The following is a 21,185-nucleotide window of genomic DNA, read 5'->3' as shown; positions in this document are numbered from 1 at the left end:
CGAAACAGTGAACGCAAATTGCGAAGGTACTTCTCAGTGGAGGCCCTCGTGACAACAATGTCATCCAGATAGTTTATGCAGCTGGGAACGGAAGCCGTGAGCTGTTCCAAAAACCGCTGAAAAATGGCCGGTGCACTAGCGATGCCAAATGGTAACCGCTGGTACTGATACAACCCACAAGTAGTGTTGATGACGAGAAATTCCTTGTAAGAAGCATCCAACAGCAACTGATGGTATGCCTCCGATAAGACAAGTTTGGAAAAGAACTGGCCCCCAGCGAGCTTGGTAAATAACTCCTCAGGACGGGGAAGAGGATAAGTGTCAATGAGGCTCTGAGCGTTGACAGTGGCTTTAAAATCACCACACAATCGCAGACTCCCGTTTGGTTTAGAAACCACCACGATTGGCGGTTCCCATTCGCTGGAGGTAACAGGAAGGAGAATCCCTGAAGCTGTTAACCTGTCTATTTCAGCCTTGACAGGTGCTCGCAATGCCACCGGAATAGGTCGTGCCCGGAAAAACTTTGGTCAAGCTGTAGGTTTAAGAGTAATGTGGGCTTCAAAATCCTTGGCATGACCCAGACCAGCAGAGAACACGGACGAAAATTCAGAACACAATCCATCCAGCTGTTGATACGGAATATCCTCAGACATGAGGTGCACATCATCATCAATGGAGAACCCGAACAACTGGAAAGCATCATAACCGAACAGGTTTCCAGTGCCCACATGATCCACCACATAAAACGTGAGGGGCCTAATAACAGACTTGTAGGCAGTGGAAGCATCAAACTGGCCAATGAGAAGAATTCTCTGTTTATTACAAGTTCTCAGATTTCGCGTCACTGGAGACAAGGGAGGGGAGCCCAACTCCAAAGACCTGCGAGAATTAATGAGAGATATTGCAGAGCCAGTGTCCCCTTGCATGCGAATGTCTTTATCCAGAACACGAACAGTAATAAACAACTTATTTGTTTGAGAAAACACACAGTTAACATCCATGTCCGATGCCTCGTCCTCGTCGACAGGAACTTTAGAGAACTGACACACAGAAGCAATGTGGCCTTTTTTTCTACATGAATTACACGTGGCCCAACGTTTTGGACACGCGGCCCTGTCATGCTGTATGAAACAATGTGGACAAGAAGGAAGTGCGGAACGAACCTGCTTCTGTGGTTGCTGTTTTTGCTGCGAGCGTTGCGGCCCAACACGACGTTGTTTATGTGAGTGAACCGCCGCCACATCTTCGTTCTCCTGTGAAACAGGTAAATTGTCCGTGTTGAAAGTTGACTGTACAGCGCCTACATCACACCAAGCGTCTATTTGCACACCTGCAGCGTGAGACACTTCAAAGGATTGAGCGATGGTTAGAACTTCCGACGACGACGGGTTTGGCAGTTGTAGGGCACATTGCCGAACTTCTTTATCAGGAGCAAGCCGTAGAATAGCATCCCTAACCATTGAATCAGCATAAGACTCATGATGAGTGTCCGTGACAAACTGACATTTCCTACTCAGACCGTGTAGTTCCGCCGTCCAAGCCCGGTAAGATTGATGGGGCTGTTTACGACACCGGTAGAACGCCACGCAGCCGGCAACGACATGGGTGTTTTTTTGGTAATAGTTAGACAATAAGTCACACATTTCTTGGAAGGACAGAGAGGCAGGTTCCCGCAGAGGGGCTAACTGAGATAGCATCTGATAGATCTGTGGGGAAATCCAAGATAGAAATAACGACTTACACATAGGAGCGTCGACAACACCGAAAGCCAAGAAGTGTTGCCGCAAACGCTTCTCATAATCCTCCCAGTCTTCAGCGGCCTCGTCGTAACGAGGGAATGGAGGCGGAGAAGAGGAAGACAGACGATGAGTAAGCGACATCGACAACGCCTGAGTAGCAGCCGTCAGCTGTGTTTGTTGTGCCTGAATAGCAGCCGTCAGCTGTGTTTGTTGTTCAATGAGCGCTTGCATAAGCTGTTCCCTGTCTGCCCCGTCACGAACACACAAATCCACAATGCAGTGAATATATCAGACCTCGGCACCAAAAGTGTTATAACCTTTAATCACCAATAATTGTGTATATATTCAAACACACTCACTTAGAAACAATAGCTGGTTACATAACAACAACTCAGTATCTCTTATTCGACTGCTGTGCTGTGACATGTGGCCGGCGCCGTTCGTAGCTAGGTGGCACTCCCGCGCTGAGCCGAGTTGCGGAGCGCCTTTATCGCCGTTTGCGCATACTGTTGTGGCGGCACTTTTAAATGTCGTGGCACTGTCACAACATAGGGCTAACTGGGGATACTAAATGCATACAGAAATGGGAATATGAATGGTCTCGCATTTGCTTAAACCATGGAAGAGTGTTATCAGAATGCTGAAGAAACTGAACTGGCAGACTCTTGAAGACAGGTACAAACCCTAGAAAGTCTACTAATAAAGTTGCAACAACCTGCTTTAAATGATGACTTTAGGAATATACTACAACCTCTTACATATTGCTTACATATAGAATAATTACAGCATGCTCAGAGGCATTCAAACAAACATGCATGAATGGAATGAAAAGAAACCCTGATAACTGTTACAATGGTATGTATCCTCAGTCCTGCACTTCTTGGTGGTCTGCAGAGTATAGAGGAAATATATGTTGATGTTGATGTAGAACAGAACCTTTTTGCACACTCCACTGTTCATAATTCCAATCATTTCTATTTGGTGTGGATCCGACATACTTTAACAATATTTTAGAATGGGTAGCATGAGTTTTGTAAGAGAAGCCTTTTGTAGACTAATTGCATTTTCCCAATATCCTGCCAATGAAGTCTGCCACCTGCTTTACGTATGGCTAAGTCAATGTGATCATTCCATTTCATAACTGTATGAATTGTTACACCTGGTATGTGTGAGTTGACTGATTCCAATTGTGACTCATTTTATTGTAGCCAGAGAATACTAGAATACTACATGTAAGCATTTTATGAACTTTATGAACATTTAAAGTATGTTGCTTCATCCTTGCACTGCTTCAAAATCTTATCATTGCCTGACTGAGTATTTGTGCTGTATTTTTTGGACAGTACTTCATTACAGTAACTGTATTTTTAAAAACCAGAGTTTACTATTAATATTGTGTACCAGATTGTCTTAATATACAGCAAGGGAGCCAATTCAATTCCCTGGGGCATGCCTAAAGCTGTTTATAAATCTCTGGATGACTCCATTCAAGATGACATGCTAAATCCTCCCTATCAAGAAATGTCAATCCAGTCACAAAGTTTTTTCGATACCATGTATGATGGTACCATTGTTAATAAGTATCGGTGCAGTGCTGACGATGAGTCAAATTCTTTTCATAAGTCAAGAATTATTGTGTCTACTTAACTGCCTTGATCCATGGATTTTAGGATGTCAATGACAGAAGCACATTTTGGATTTTTTTAAAAAAACAATATTTTTCAAATTCATACTGGTTGTGATGGAAGAAACATTCTGGGAAAGGGGTGGCTGGTGAGATGCTCAGAGGGATGCAGCTGGTTTGCCAGCTAAGAATGCAAGAGGGAGGGGTGACAGGCACATTACCTCCTGCCACCCAAACCTAGTCCGCCAACAGATTTCCCATGCAATATCCTCCCCCCCCCCCTCCCCCCCCTCCCCCCCCCCCCTTCAATCCTCCCACCACCCTCAAGAATCACCTACAAAGGAACTCTCCCCAGTCAGCCAATATCACCTTGCTCTGGAACAACTGAATCATAGGGTTTTGATTATCTCCGGTTGTTTCCTGAAATGAGGGAAATCCAGCCCAAGATCCTTCCCAACTTTTCTAAACTGGTGTTCAGTCACCCACCCAACCTACACATCATCTTAGTCCACCGCTATGCCACTCCTACTTTCAACTTGCTACAAGGATCATAGACCTGGAGAAGGTTTAAGACCTGCCCAAACCACACACCCAGAACTTTCTGCTTCAGTCCTGTCACAAGCTTACCCTACCCCACCAGAGGCTGGGCCATCGCTGAGAGCAGCCATGTCATAGGCCAACTCTATTGCAAACACTGCACAGTTTTTTTATGTAGATGTGGTTACCAGTCTCCTGTCCACCAGGATGAATGGTCACTACCAAACTATTCCCAAGAACGTAGGGTTGTGGTTGGGTTGCTTGGGGGAAGAGACCAAGCAGTGAGGTCATCAGTCTCATCGGATTAGGGAAGGAAGTCGGCTGTGCCCTTTCAAAGGAACAATCCTGGCATTTACTTGGAGCGATTTAGGGAAATAACGGAAAACCTAAATCAGGATGGCCGGACGCAGGATTGAACTGTCATCCTGCCAAATGCGAGTCCAGTGCAAGAACAAAGTTGACCACACAGTGGCACAACATGCAGCTGAACACAACATGCTAAGTTTCTATTTCTCCTTCACAGCCCAGGCCATCTGGGCCCTTCCCACCATCACCAGCTTCTCTAAGCTACACAGTTGGAAGTTACACACACAACACATCATTTGCTCCCGTTGTTGTCCTGACCTCAATCTCTGGTAACATGCTATCCCCACATGTTACACCCAACAGTTTCTCCTCCCTTTGTCCTGTTGGCTCCACCCAATCATTTCTCCATGTCACCTTCAGCATGCAGTGCTCTCCACCAGCTTCAACAGAAGTGCCCAACTTGTGCAGCAGCAACCCCTCCCTCCCACATTACTAGCCCGCAAACCAGCTGCCTCCCTCTGAATTGCTAGTCAACCACCCTAACCCCTCTACTTGCCTCCAACTCTCTGTCCCTCTGCCCACCCAACCACCCCACCCGACACAACCCTCACCTCACCCCAGGCCACCCTTCATCAGTCCACCTGTCGAAATGAGGCACTGACGTATGTCCAGTTGGCACCATGTTTGTTTGTTTGTGTACTTTCTGTGTGTATTTTACAATAGCTGAAAAGGGTTACTCCGCAACCCAGCAAGTTTTCTTTCTTTTGTGTGCATGCCTGTCAGTGACTCAGTGCATCTGCTCTTCAGTGACTGGTCTCCTTCAGTCCCCAAGCTCTTTCAAAGATCACCAGTTTTCATTATTATAAAGCAGAACAGCATGCCATAAAAGCATAATTTCTTAAGAGGCAGCATAAGAACAAGACACTGTAGACATTGTAAATATAAGACAGCTCTATTTTAGTACTGAAGGTCAGGCCTTCTGTGTCATCTTTGGGGCACCAAATCAGTATTTAATGGTAATTGTGTGACAACATAAAATTTATGGAAGTAATTGCTGCATCCTCCAGTGCAAATGTAAAGTCGTGGGAATCATCCCAGGTTCTCAGTCTCAAAACCTAGTGATATGTTCTTTTTAAATTTCCCGAGAGATTGTGGTATATGACTAATTTTACTTGCCAAGGTGGTAACAGCATGGGTCCTGTATTATTCTGTGCACTCAGTAGGTGGGCTCATTTTTGTGGTAAAGATCTGCTGTACGAGGGCTGCTATATGTATTTCTGGCCTAATAATGAAAATACGAATATTTATCAACGAAAATGGTTTATTGTTTTTCAAAATATTCTCCATCAAGATTTATACACTTTTGCATGCGCTCAAACCAATTTTCGAAGCACTTTTTCCACTCCGATTGAGACACCTCCAAAACATGGTTTTTGAATGCTGCAACAGCATCTTCTGGCGACGAAAATCGTTGACCACGCATTTTTTTCTTGATGTGTGGGAATAAAAATAAGTCATTGGGTGCCAAGTCAGGGCTGTACGGCGGATGACCCATCACTTCGACGCTTTGGCCGGTCAAAAAGGCGCTGGTTTGAGCCGATGTGTGACAGCTCGCATTGTCATGGTGCACAATGATTCGTCTTCTCTTGTTCATTTTTCGAATTTCTCCAAAGAATTCAGGCAAACAAATGGTGGTGTACCACTCAGAATTGACCGTCCTACGTTGCTCAAGCGGAACAGTTGCCACATGACCAGTTTTGCCGAAGAAACAGGTGACCATTTGCTTCGAAGTGCAACTTTCGTTGGATTTGGCTCGTCTTGGAAGACCCACACGGTCGATTGCTGTTTTGTTTCGGGCTCATACGCATAGATCCATGATTTGTCACCTGTGACGATCTTATAAACGTCTTTTGAAGCACCGCGATCGTATTTTTTCAGCATTTCTTTACACCAATCCACACGAGCTTTCTTTTGAGCGATTGTCAAATTGTGCGGGATCCAACGAGAACAAACCTTTTTTACGGCCAGGTGTTCATGCAATATCGAATGTATGCTGGTGGGAGAAATGCCTAGGCATGCCTCTATCTCACGGTATGCATTATCAGTTCACGTACGGCATCGATGTTTTCTGGCACAACGGCTGTTTTTGGACGACCTTCACGGAATTCGTCTTTGCGCGAGCGTCGGCCACGATTGAATTCGTTGTACCAGTTTTTCACAGTGCTATAGGATGGTGCTTCGTCGCCATACAAAGATTTAAGTTCATCGATGCACTCTTGTCATGATAATCCACGTCGAAAGTTGTGACAAATGATCGCACGAAAATGTTCACGAGTTAATTCCATTTTTGTGCCAAATTGATTTCTTCAAGTCCCTGTAAAAGAAAAAAAAATTGTCGTAAGTCAAAAAGTTCTGAGTACATTTATGCTAAAAAATGTCAAACTTTCCAATGGAAATGTCAGATTGCACCTGGCAACACTTAGTGTTGCCTAGGCCAGAAATATATATAGCAGTCCTCGTATATGTAGCATGCTGCTGGAAATCCTGATATTGATAATCATTTGCTTGCTTGTGGAGTTTCGTTTGCTGATAAGGTGGGTATGGGAACTGGGAGTGGCGCAGTAATCTGTAGATCAAAAGATACAATAACTACAGTATATTTCATACTTAGCCATATTTCTGTAGAAGACAATTCTTTAGAACAGTAGGTAATAAAAATATTCAAAATAAAGTTTGTCATTTCTTCAAGACAATACAGTAAGATGGATTTGGTAGTGCAAAACGTGCCAAACAGAGCTTCATGAATTTTTCAATTTGTTGACTCTAATTAAACTTTTTATTCACTCAAAGTACTTTTACTTAATGTTTCATTTAGTGTATAACCAGTAATGTGCATTTCTGGTCCCAACTGTTCATTTTTTCCCCTTTTCTTTTGTTTCAAATTGAACCGAGTATCATGATATAAAGACTTAAACTATTTTCTATGTCCATGTACACACCTATTCAGTTACCACCTGATCATGTTGACATGATGATCACATATAAATACCACATGTTACATTTTCGACACTTTTTATGCATTGATATGATTCAGCATGTAGTAACTTAATAAGAAACAATTTCTTTTAGCAGCTTTGCAATGGCAACTCTTGACTTTTATGGTGAACCAGGGAGTCCACCCTGCAGAACAGTTAAGATGGTAGCTGCTGCCATTGGTGTGAAACTTAACAGCAAGTTTGTAGACCTTGATGCTAAAGAACATCTGAAGCCTGAGTTTCTGAAAATGAATCCCCAGCATACGATTCCTACAATAGATGACAATGGTTTTTATCTTTGGGAGAGGTGAGAACTGTTCTAATAATGTTCTAGCATTTAATCGAGTTCAAATAATTTGTGTACTTCATTTCACAAAAGATCCCACATTCTTGTATGCATCATTTTTTAAAGAATATATTCTTATTATTAACCACAAGCACTATCAAGAGTAGATGTAGTGTTTTGTTTTTGCACAATGTGTGTGTGTGTGTGTGTGTGTGTGTGTGTGTGTGTGTGTGTGAACAGGAACTAGATGTAAAATATCTAGGTACATGAATAGTAGGATCAAAATTTCAAGTGAAGGAAAGCGAGGTTGTGGGGTAAACCAAGATGGGGACAATTGGAGGAATAGAGAAATGAATTACAAGAAAGGAGCTTATTTTTGGGTTGCCTTTCCCTCCCAGAGAGAATACAAATGATGGATGTAATGAAGAAGTTGTTGAAGTCTTTATGTTTTTGCACACAAATTGTTCAGCACAGTTGTAGAGCTTGTAGTTACCCACAATTTTGTGGTGGGCATCACACAGATACCATCTGGTTAGTTGTCATACTAGTGCTTGTGAAACGACTGCATTAGATGTTGGTTGGATTGGTGTAAGCAGAATTTTGCACTAGTTTGGCTCACAAGGGAAGGACGAGTTTACAGTTTTGATCTCGGAAGACCACAAAATTTTTTATCATTTAATTAAAGAAATATAAAGATGGATCTATAGTAGATTTTAGTTTACAATTTGTGTTCTGTAATTAAACAGTTTATGAAATTTCACTATAAACAAACTTTACTTAATTTACGTCTATTAATGGATGACTGAGATGAATAAATAACTGGGGTATGATGTTTAATAATGCGAAAGGACTACAAACACTATAGCAGCTTTGAATTTTGAGTCTTGACAACACTTGTTATTGCCCAGCCCCCTATCTCAGTGGCCCTTGAAGAGCACCAGGCTGGGCACAAAGACAAAACATGTGAAGCACTAGAGCGCATACAGTAGCAATTCATATTTTTATGCATAAAAGACATTGTGTTAACTCCCAAAGCGACAACAGCAATATGCAGATGCTTAGAGAATAATTATTTGGAAAATTGGTATAGCTTGGACAATTTACCCATTTCATTTCTGAGTTGCAGATGAAAGTATGGTATTAATCAACTTTAAACCAATGTTTTGTTGCAAAATTTCAAAAAACTTGGTTGTAAGAGAAACAGAGAGAGAGAGAGAGAGAGAGAGAGAATTTTTCCCAAATTTATGTTACTATGATGCATTGTTGTATGTAAGAGGTCTGTCCAAAAAATTTCAGAACATTCATAATTTCATGCCAGTTGTGTGTTGGAGTGAAATATGGTTGGTGTCCCTGTGTTTAATGTGACTGCCAGAAGTTTAACTGTTGTATGTTTGTTAGTTATAATCCAGTGCTGTATTGAGCAGAACATTGTCACACAGTTTACAAACTTCGAGACGGCGTGGTTAGAGGAGCTATGTACCTGCATTAAATTTTGCATGGATCTCAAGAAAACCTTTATAGAGACACACCAAATGATGCAGGATTTCTATGGTGACGAGTGCTTAAGCGGTACTCAGTGTTATGAATGGTTCATATGATTTAAAAATGACCAGGCAGAAGTTAGATGACCCTAGTTTAAGATGCCATTTATTTACTGATGATGTCAGGAATTTTAATGAAATTGTGCATGCCAATTGGAGACTGACTGTCAGAGAGATTATAGAAGAATGTAACATTCCAGTTAGATCATTTCATGGAATCCTGACACAGCATCTTGGAGTGCATTGTGTTGCCACCAAGTTTGTCCCACAGTTCATGACTCAAGACCAGAAAGCCCTTCTCCTCGCAATCTGTGGAGGGCTTTTGGATCACGCAACTGAGAAAGACATGTTCCTCAAGAGAATCTTAACTGGTGATGAGATATGAGGGTCTACAGTTATGACATTGAGACCAAGGTTCAACCTTCACAATGGGTCAGGAAAGATTCTATGATACTAAAAGAAGCTTGTCAGATCGGGTCAAAGTCATGCTGATGGTTTTCTTTGACTTTGAGGGATTATTTCATCATGAATTCCTCTCACAGGGACAAACTGTTAATCTATGGTAATATCGGGACGTGTTGCATCATCTGTGAGGAGATATGAGAATGAAATGGTCTGAAATGTTGGGAGATAATTCATGACTTGCGTAGCAATAACGCACCTGCACATTCAGCCCTGTTAGTATTATTGCACAAAAAAAAGACATCTCTGTACTTGCCTCATCATCTGTACTTTCCAGATGTGACCCCTGCTGAAGTTTTTTTGTAAAGTTGAGAACCCCATTGAAAGGACAAAGATTTGTGTTGTGTACATAGTTCCGTGTAGTCAACGTGTACACAACTTTCCCACTAGAGCGCGCCCCGCTAAGAACAACAGTGCAGGCGCAGCGATCGTCCATCTCTGCACTAAGAGATGGCGCTGCCATAGAGACGGACCAAAAAGTCTGTCTCTGCCGATCCGCGTATTAATATGTAATGCAGCCAATGAGATTGCTGCTAACGTAGAACCTTTTCTCCTCGCGGTTCACACTCGTGCAGTGATACATGAATGCGCGAGGTATTACAATGAGTGTACAGACCTCCGAGCACCAGTTTGAATTTGTCTGCACCAGTCTCTACCAGTCTGCATTAGTCTGTACCAGTCTGTACGAGTTCTACATTTGTCTGTACCAGTGTATAGTCAAGATTCAGTCTGCGCCTAATAAGATTACCATATTCCTGTACATAGCCATGAAGATAAATGTATAGACACTTTTGTCAAGTATCAGAGATATATATGTGAGAATAAGATTAACATACCAATACCAAAGGAACTTCAGACTGTCAATAGCATCCAGAACTAAGTTAAGTAATTTTTATGCTTTTTTATTATTTTAATAAATGTGTGTGAAAATTGATCAAGCTCTGTTTAAAGTTGGTCACCGTGAATCTGCTACTCTAAGCGTGCAAGTGTCCTTTCTGTCATATGACCTAACAGCAGAAGATAAACACAACATGTTAAGACCTCGAAACATATTGCTGACACTCGCCTACAGAGGAACAAGTCAAATAATCTGATGGTGTGTGTACTGAAGGTCTTACAGTACGCACACCACAATTTGCAATTGTAGCTGAGATAAAAGAAAATTCGAGGATGGCACTTAGTGCAGTCCAGCAAGAGACGTACCAAGACTGCTTCCAGAACTGGAAACAGCATTGGAAGCAGTGTTTGAATTGCGGAGCAGAGTATTTTCAAGGAGACCATGCACAATGAGTAAAAGATAAGCACAAAAAAAATTTGTGGACGAAGTTCTAAAATTTTTTGAACAGACCTCGTATATGGGAATGTCATAGAGCTCTTGAAGGCTGTGCAAACAATATAGTCACTTTCTTAAAGAATGGTGCCAGATTTATTTAGTATATTATGCTGTAGAACTAAAACTCTTGACACAGTCAAGGTGTACAGGACATTTTGGTATAGTGTGCATGTATAAGAAACTAATGACATTCACAAAAACAAGTTTGAGGTAGTAAAATTCTTTGAAATCCTTGTTTCCTTAAAACAGTAATTTTCTCTTCTAACTTGCATTGATTTTTATATGAAAGAAATGTTTCTGATGAATTATCATTTTAAATAGCCGTGCTATAGCTGCTTATTTAGTGGACCAGTATGCCAAAGATGATTCCCTGTATCCCAAGGATGCTAAGAAGAGAGCTCTTGTGAATCAGAGGCTTTTCTTTGATCTTTCAACACTTTATGGTGCCTTTGCTGACTATTATGTAAGTAACAGATTTATAGGTTAAGAGCTAGATAGTTGTTTTTCATTGATTAAACGTAGAGAGTGTGTGCAGATATCTGTGAAGTTTGATTAGGATATTATAAAAGAAATGCAAAGTGTAAACATTTAAAGAAAAGTAGATCAGCATTTAGACACAAGCTTGTATAACAAATATTATATACAGGCTAGGCATACTGATTAACTGGAACGTAGTGACCATTCTGTAACAAAATATTTTATTGTATTTCTCAGCAACATATCATGCAATAGTAGACTGGTTCTTCTTCGTGGTAAGTTGCCATCAAATGTTTTGAATTCGTTACATAGTAACATTGTAACTAAAATAATCCAAGAAAGGCCTCTCTCAGCCTGTTCAGTTTCTAAGTTACTGTGTAACGGATTCAAAATCTCTGACTTACTAAGGAGTCGAAACCAGTCATTATAGTATTTGTATGGCCCAAAACTGTGAGATACAATTAACGAATTTTACAAGTTTCTTACTGATAGTTTTCCACCCAATGTATTCTACTGTTTTCATGTAACCGGCCGAGTGCTCAGTTAAGCTAGTTACAAGGTATATAAATAAAACCAACTGGATCAAGAACAACATTTATGCAAGGGTAAAACTACATTTCTTCAATACGCAGTGTTAAAAGGCAATAAAAATTGTAAAATAGTAGCTATATTTAAAAATTACCAATAGCACTGTTAGGGAGGGAGGGGTGAAGAGCACCAATGCTCTATATTACTACCGTCCAAAAATTATTTCTGCCATAGTTCATTTCATTGTTAGCTCTTCAGTATTTTGTTTCTTCATTGTTGGTCATTTATTTCCTTTGGGTTTGTTTTGCTACCAATAATGTGACACAGTAAATCAGTGGTTAAATCCCAAGGTCAGGCATTAATACCCAGTTGATGGTAGAATTTTTTCTCTCACTAATCACGATTATTTGTGTTTGTTAAAAATGCCATGTTTTACTGTGGTTCGTGAAGTATCGTTGCCCAAGGTGTGTAACAAGGTAGTGACTGATACGCACAGTGGAATAACAGGTGGTTGCTTATTGACCACAAACTAAGTAGAGCTTTAGAGGACAAAGGTCCACACTTGATTACAACTGAAATGTCCTTGTGTGATGATGCATAGTGAGTGCCCATTTCAATGAAGTCCATAATTGTTGGTTGTGGCTATGAACAGGGAGGTGCCATGGATGCATAGTGACAAGATCCCTCAAGGTTATGAGGTACTGGGAAGTTCAGGCATAGATTGGGTGGAATGAGGGCTGATGGATGTCTGAAGTCTAGGATCAAGCAGCTGTGATCCTGGTGAAGATGCAAGTTGGCTATGTCTGATGGGTAGTGGCAGGCATGGTCCAAAGCCTAGGCTTGAGGCACAGGCTAGTGGTTGGTCTGGTACCCGTTGATCAAATGTTCACTGAGGGGCCGAGTGGTGATCTAAGCATCAATGAGCAGAGGAATCTGGTGTGGTGTCATGTGGATACATGACCTCGTTAACACTGATATGTGTCTGCGATTGCAGCACTGTTTACTATGATCTGCATGCGACATATCGCATGGATTGCCCTCCAGATGCTTTGGTTGCTGAAGGAGGCTTGGCGGTAAACAGCTCTGTGATTTTTCTGTTGACAAACCACATCCCGCACTTATGTGGTGGACATATCGGGCCCACAAAGTGTATCTACAAGTGTGGGGGCCAAATATGAGACACAGAGCATCCTCAAGAGCAGACTGGAACAAAACAACAGGATAGTCAGTCAGTGAACACAAAAAAAAAAAAAAAATGATCCCAATGAAATAAGCACAAGATTCTGCATAAGGGACAGCAACTGGCCGCTGTAGGTAGTGAGAAAGGCAGGGCTGGCAGCAAAGTGTTCAACAAGGCACAACAGCAGGGGTGGCTGGCTGCATGCTGGAACAGCTGCAGAGGAGGCTGCAGCAGCACTGTTAGTGGTGACTGTCACGAGTGACATCAAGAGGGCTGGCCACAACAACGGGTGGAGACGATTGCAGAGAAGGCCACAAAAGAGATACGACAGTGGCACAAGTCATGACGATGACTGGGAAAGGTGTTGTGAGGGCCGTCTGAGATATGGCAAGAAGTGATTAAAAGACTGGATGCGACAGGGCCAGTGAGTGAGCAGACAGTGTGGGCTGGCTGCCTAAAGGCCAGCGATGAGTGGGTCAGAGTCCGATGGCATCATGTGCAAGGACTGGACCAGTACCAAAGGAATGTCTGACGGAGAAGTCTGTGAACAAGAGAGGAGTGCAGCATGGCATGACAACATTTTAAACAATCTGGATGTCGGTCAACAAATATTTGATTCCTCATGGCATTCACTTCATTTGCGAATTAAGAAGAGGTGAAGCGGGATATTACTTCCGTTAACACAAAAGATATGCCGCACATATGGATAACGAGGAAGTCTGCGTCTTCATACGTTTCCTCCTTGAAATCTGTATTCTCTATCATATACTAAGTAGCCTAATCATTGTTTTTTTGTAATGTTATCCTCTTGGCGGCTGGTCCCGGTGGAGGTCTGCTTTGCAAATGCGAAGGTGCTTCACTGTAAACTAGTTTCTGAAAAGATTCAAACCAACTGTCAACGATACGAATTTGAACTTTGTTCATCATATAGGTCTAACATGTCAGGAGGTTGTTTATGAAGTGAACATGTTGATTAATATACTTCCTTTCCTTTAAATTTTTGCAATAGCATTTAACTGTAGAGGTTTACTGACACCTGCGTTAGCAATTCCTTTCCATTCTCTGAAACCTCAAAAACGGTAACTTTTTCTGGTTTAAGTCTGATGACCTTAATTATGACCTCCGATTAATGTTAAATATTTCATGAATCCATACATGGAACTCCAAATGTGCAGTGTTCCTGCACTGCTACAGAGCAAGCATTGCAAGATATTCACACAGTCTATCGCTTAGACTTAACATAAGAATGAAACAAAAACTGTAATACACTTTACACCACAGACGCTCACTCTGCCTTGACGAAAACATCCAAATATTGGCCAAAAATTGCACAAATAAATGACTTTAAAAGAAAAAGAAATGAGGTACAAAACATTTATAAATTCATCGAAAGTAGTGAGGTGGTTTAATTTCGTCCCAGTCTATAAAATTAATTTCGGGCCATACTCAGCTCTTGCCGATTAATGTAATACAGTAATCTTCGTTGCTTACGAGCGCAAATGGAAATCATAGAAATTTTCTGTGGAGCAACATTTAATAGTAATAAAGTGTTTTAAATTATGGAAAGCGATGAGCGGTAGCAGGCGCTTTCGATAAAGAAGGGGAGAGTGCAGCGTCACCTCTGTCGCTACAGCTGCTGGCGGTCGCCAGCAAATGGATCCCGGAGCTTTGCCACATACGGAGTCCCGAGGACGACAGTCTGCGAGAAATCTGCCGCAAAATGGTTACTGGATAAAATTTAGTTATCGGTGTGTCAGAAAGTGAAATAGATTGAATCTGCACTACCACTAATTTCATGCCTTCAGCATTCCAACAGAAGAGGCTATAAAATCTTCTGCTCCATCGGGTCTCGATCCAGAGACATTGTAGATAGGAACAACATGTGCTACCACTAGACCACGGGCATAAACAGTATACGTTTCCTCTAACATGGGTTAAGACTTCCTGCAGGAAGTGGGGCAGTCTACAGTGTTGCCAGATTGTGCATATAGCCGGACTTAGAGAATAAGCGAGCTGGTCAGTTTATTTGTCCCATGTTGTGATCGACGCGGACTTAGCCAATGCAGCGGCCGGCTGCCGGTCGAGTTTTATGTCAAAGAGTGTACATTGGAAGAACTCGTCACCAGATCGTCCGAACTATGCAGAAGAGAGAACATTGCCAAGAGCTTACATGTGCTGAGAAGTGTGAAGACAAGTTTCAAAGGGATGCCTACCAGAATCGAGACAACCAAACAATTCAACAGTGATACTGATTCCAACAATTGAAAAGTCCATGTCTGGTACATGAAAAGTCCTGGTCCAGCGTGAGGTTGGAAGAGTAGTATTCGCTTACCAAGGAGTGAGACTTGGTGAAGTGAGACACACTTGTTACAATTACAGCTGTTTATTACAAGAATCAAACCAGATACATCTCCTGAGAGTAGTTTCTACACATGAGAACAACAATGTCTTGAGAAACAGGGAAGATTAATAATGACACAGCCTGACAAGGCGATGAGCTTGTAGGCAGCCTCCCAATGAACAGTACGTGCTGCGACAACACTGTCCTACAGGGATAGGAGCTCATAGGCAACCTACTGGTAATGATATGGTCCCCCAAGGAGATGAGCTCACAAAAAGTGACAACAAATATGGCCATACAGTGTCCTCAGAGCAGCTGGCAGAAACACAGCATTGGATGTGGCTCACAATGAGGGAAACTTGGCACCTTCATGGACATTGAGAGTGGCAGTGGCAGTCGTGGACAACAGCAGAAACTCAAAGCAGCTGTTGGTTGCTCAGAGCTCAGGAGTAACTGTGTCTCCCTCGACAGATCGGTGAACTAAGTACACAACTGCAGAAGCATACACACATGGTATTATATTTACACATGACCATGCAGTCATGAGTTAGAGCCAGCAACTGCAGCACTGTGTGTTGTAATTTGGACGACATGTAGTCTCAAGGCACTGTACCCATGGGCACTGTAGTGGCTGTTGGTGGCTTGACTGTACATAGTACCGTGCCTTTTTTTTATTTTTTTTTTAAATACAAATTAACACCTAGATGAGGCAGGGGCCATACCTAACGTGCAAAACGATACACGTTAAATGTTTTGGCTAAAATTTGCGGGGGCCAGCCCTGCATACTCAACATCCCTCCCCCTTAAAAGAGAAAGAGAGAGAGAGAGAGAGAGAGAGAGAGAGAGAGAGATTGTGCAACCATCTCAGAGAAGTGCTGCATACAGGGGAGGAGGCACTCCACTGCTGCCAGCACTGACTGTTTGAGCAGCTGGAACAAAACAACAGTACATCAGCCATTGTGTAAACGTGTGTTGGAAATGATCAACATGTAACTAAAGATTTTAACAAAACATTGCATTCCACAAGCATTGAACATAACCAGAACATCATGCGCAAACAGAACCCAAGACATGACATGAATATTTGAACAAGAGTGCTGAGCATGTGGTGTAGGACCCATGACATCTGATACACAAGACAAGAAAAAGCACACAAACGTTGCATAAAAAAGCTCAGCACCAAATACATGAATACGCTGAACTGAACCACTAAGCAACACAAGAAAGTGAGCCCAATGCTACACACACAGAGGTGGTGGGTGACATGCAGACATAGGGCTGATGTCATCGCCAACTGGCAGGGCAACAACAGGAAGTCTGGCCTTCAGAGGGGTGGCACCAGTAGGAGTGACGAAGAGAAGAGGACTGGCCATAACAACGCTGATGCTGATGTAAGGGCTGGCTCTGAGAGGGTTGGTACTGACAGGACTGATGCCAATGACGAGAGAGTCAGCATCCAGTGGCATTACTGGCAAGGGCTGGCCTGAGGATGGTGGGACTGCCACCATAGAACCGAGGGCCGCCCAGTAAAACAATAGTTCACACGATCTGACTGAAGGTGGCCCAGCTTGCCACACACACAACTAAACTTCTGGTCATCCTATCCAGACATTGTACACGAACAGGCTTACTCAAAGATTGTGGGTAAGAGCCCATCATTAACCGAGACCTTAGCACAAGCACTGCTCGACCAAAGGCAAATTTCACAACAAAAATGCACATATAATTGTTCCACTAACAACCCGTAGTCTTTCATTATCCAGACAAGAGCCTGGGAAAATTGCATTGTGTGCAGAAAATTTCTGCACCCACATTGGCAATAAAATTAGCACTATGTTGTGTCTCTTGTGTTATGTAGGCTATAAAATGTAACTCCAACTGTTGCTGGTACAGGTCCAAGTCCACATGAAAAGGCGATGCAAGTGCAGGAGCGGCATGCTGAGATACAGCTGTAGAAGCAAAAGCCTGAGTGTGCTGGGTTACGCTCCTGTAATTGAGCTACTTAAGGTAGACAGCTCTGATAGTTTGACAGGCATGATAAAGGAAAAATGGCACTCAACCCTTATATGAATGGAAAAAAGAAACTTACACCAACAGCATCAACTAACAGAATGCCTACTCATAAAACATATGAACAGACTACCTGAACTATGGAGAAAAGACAATTACTGAGAAACTCGGTTCACAAGCATGCATAGATGAGAAACGTGGCTTGGTTATAGAAATTATTGAATGCGACAAACACCATTGCCTACATACTATGGCAAAACAGAACTAATACTCAGCAAGTAGTACTAAAACACATTTGAAGAATACAGAAACATGAAACCTTTTACCTCGTTGCCAGTTAAGTGTATGGCTGACGAGGAGAACAAGAAGACATGAAAACACACTTGTAAGACATGAGCAAAATTGACTTATTGCCAATAAAGTACAGTGGACTAGAGAAGAGCTCTGAAACATCTCACAAAACCTTTCACCTTGCCGCAAGTGAGGTACTGTGTGTGAGAGAAGAGCACTAGAAAACTCCATGAAACTTTTTTTTACCTCATTGACAATGTGCTACTCTCTTACTGAGGAGTAAGACTTGGTGAGGTGAGACCTACAGTTTACAAAAAGAATATTGTCTACACATCTTGAGAACAGCAGTGTTTGCAGGAGCAGGGAAGATTAATAAAGGCACAGTTCCACAAACTGATGAGCTTGTAGGCAGCCTCCAGATGAGCAGCAAGTGCTATTAGTAATGACTCACTCACATGAGGCAGTGAGTCGTGAGCAGTCACAATTACTACTGTAAAGCAGGGTCCTCTGAGCAGCTGGCAAAAGTGCGGTATCAGATGTGGCTCACAACAAGTGTGACTTGGCACCTTGGTGAGCAGTGGAGATGGCAGCAGCATATGTGGTCCATAGTGGAGTCTCCAAGTGGCTGTTGGTTGCCCTGAGCTTGGGATGTAACTGCTTCTTCAGGGGCAGAGCGCAGTCTTAAGTACCTGCCTGAGGACAAATACGTCCATGTGGATATAAGTTAGTGCCCATGACTGCAGCACTGTCGACTGTGATTTTCACGTCATGTACTGGCAATGCTGATGCTCCAGAACATTGTGGCAAATGCTGGTGTCATGACTACACAGTACCTTAATGGCTCTTGTATTTCCAAATTACCTACAAAGTGAGGCCTGCACGACATACATGTAATTGCGGCGAATGAAATATGCAGGGGCCACCCCTTCGTACATCACAGAAACAGTGCATTTTAGTAGGATCTGAATACAGAGTGGTGCAACACAATAAAATGACTATGTTGTCCCACCAAGGTGAGTTAACACATGAACAGAACTGATCAACTGAAAAAAGGACGAAACACTGCTCCAGAAAAAAATTAAGCCACACCAGGAAACACTGAAACACATACAAAGAAGGACAACATTGAGCATGGTTTGGTGGTGGGGAGGTGGTCAAGATGAAACCAGGAGTTGGCACTGGAGCCATCAAATTTTGAGCGTGTACTGTACCGAGAAACCACACATGTGGCTTGAAACCAACTTCATCGCCTGTAAACACGTATGACAGACAAGTGAAGAGCACCGCAACACAAAAACATTATCCTCGTTGTCCTTTGACGTATCCCTGACCAGATGTTGTACCCAGGTAGTGATTAATATGCCCATTGGAATAACAAATGTTTGTTTATTGACCATGAACTAACCCAGTACAACTTTAGAGATTGAAGGTTCATACATGAGGACTACTGAAATTTCCGTCAGTGATGATGCATAGCAAGTGCTTACTGTGACAACATCCACAGCTGTCAGTAGTGGCGATGAGCCGGGAGGTGTTGTGAATGCGTAGCAACATCGTCCCATGAGGCCATGAGCTCGTGGGCAGTGCAAGTGCAGGTCTAGTGGAATGGGGTCTTTCAGAGTGGCTGACAGATTTCCAGTGGCTGTGATCGTGGTGAAAGGGTGAGACTGTGCACCGTCTGATGGGCAGTGGTAGCGGCAGGTTTTGTCTGAAGAGTAGGCTCAATGGTGGCTGGCAGTTATGCTGGAGCCCGGACCTGAACTGCCATCAAGTGGCTATCAGTAAGCAAAGTATCTGTGAGTAAACGAATGTCAGCATGGTGTCACTTGGGCACACAACCGTTTGGATACAAATAGCTGTCTGTAATTGCAACACTGTTTACTGTGACTTGCACACCACGTATTGTCATGACTTGTGCCTCCAAAGCTGTGGAAGCTGCAGGAAGCCTCTACATGATGTTCGGTTATCAACTTTATGCAGTATTCTGAGCACACTTATGTAGAGTAACAGCTTTTTCGACTGTAGTTGCATTTCCCCAAATGATCATGGCACTGGATCATACTCGGTGAAAAGTTGGTAGTGACTCCTGTTCTACTGTATTGTATTTGCAACAGACAGATTAACCAGTTTTTGTAAGGCTGCTGTTACATTATGGAAAGAAGAAAACCTAAAAAGGATTGCCAAAGTTTGCTTTCCAAAGTGGCTATTTTAACTGCAATTACTTTATGTGTATTAAGAAGTTATGTTGGCCATGTTATTGCAACCAAATGTAAATTTTATTCTTCTCTAACATAATATTAAATATAATGTCATTAGTTACAGAACAACACATTATGAGAAAAATCTGCTACATGCAAGACTTAAAAATTAGCAGAATCATGGGTCAGTACTGTTTAGCTCCTCCTGTATCAACTGCATAAATTTATCCTATGTAACTGTAGTCCAATTTAACGTAGCTGCTTCCTCCAGCAATATACCAATGGGAGCCAGCATCAACAACTCCCACTGTGTTGCCTCTTCAATTATGCAAATCATTGTGCATGCCAGTTCACAAGAGAGCCATTGCAGGAGAAAATTGCAGTAACATTTATTTTCGCATCCCTTATGATGTGATACAAAAGTAGTTCAAAGGTGGGCATAGAGAAAGCACGATGAAGGGCTATACCATACATAAATTTTAGGTTTTTTACGTGATTTCTGAAGAAAATAGAAAATTTAAATTTCATAATTATTAAATATTGACAAAAATTGCAAGAATAAATGTTGTTCCATGAATAATTTACATATCAAACATAATGTGATACACAAATTTGGAAAGAGACATTACTGAAAGAATTGCATTGAGTTCAGTAGTTTTCTAGATACACGGAGATTCCCACAACAAATGAATATCTGATATTTTATATGATGTTTGTAGGAGGTGTATATACTTCAAGGGATTTTTTTATTCACATGGAAAGTGCAGCATTGTGGCAGAGCCCTGTGAGCATTACTTGTTGTGATGTTACCACATGTTTCGACCTTAAATTTCAAATGCCTACTAATAATTGAAATCATACTATGGTTCATAACACATTTTAGTTTAATGAAAATTTTGAATGTCATGAGGGTAGTTTGAAAAGTTCTCGGAATCACCACAAGAGGTCAGTGCTAGTGCAATGAGTTGTTCACATGATATTCATTGGACTGTTGCCTGTAAACGAGTGCCACATCAGTGCTATTGGAAGAGAGCTATGCCGGTGACATGGCTCTGTTGTTGTTCCCGCATAGTGATTTGCATAGATCGAAAAAATCGAGATTCAAGCAGTGATTAAGTACTTCGTAAACAAAGGTATGAAAGCAAAGAACATTCACGGCGATTTCCAGAATACACTGGGGAACACTGCTCCTTCATATTCAGCTGTTGCCTAGTGGACAAATGAATTTAAATTTGGTTGGGAGAGGTTAGATGACTATCCGCGCAGTGGTCGGCCTATATGTGTCTACCCCAGAAAT

At 42.1% G+C, this 21,185-nt stretch overlaps 1 protein-coding gene across 5 annotated transcripts in view; it reads left to right on the top strand.

Annotated features, from left to right (window-relative positions):
* Window positions 1-21,185, top strand: part of LOC126336732 (glutathione S-transferase 1-1-like) — a 59,823-nt gene that overhangs the window by 18,061 nt on the left and 20,577 nt on the right. For 3 of the 5 annotated variants that reach the window (XM_050000725.1, XM_050000726.1, XM_050000729.1), the window contains exons 2-3: window positions 7,339-7,548; window positions 11,185-11,326. In XM_050000725.1, the coding sequence (XP_049856682.1) occupies window positions 7,346-7,548; window positions 11,185-11,326 (345 nt within the window). In that variant the 5' untranslated portion in view covers window positions 7,339-7,345. Of the gene's footprint in view, window positions 1-7,335; window positions 7,549-11,184; window positions 11,327-21,185 lie in introns of all 5 variants that reach the window. The other 2 variants (XM_050000728.1, XM_050000727.1) reach the window with 1 other exon arrangement.

The sequence above is a fragment of the Schistocerca gregaria genome, chromosome 2 (assembly GCF_023897955.1).
Source record: "Schistocerca gregaria isolate iqSchGreg1 chromosome 2, iqSchGreg1.2, whole genome shotgun sequence".
Taxonomy (NCBI): Eukaryota; Metazoa; Arthropoda; class Insecta; order Orthoptera; family Acrididae; genus Schistocerca; species Schistocerca gregaria.
Note: the sequence above shows the minus strand (reverse complement) of the source record. Positions and strands in the feature narration are given on the sequence as shown.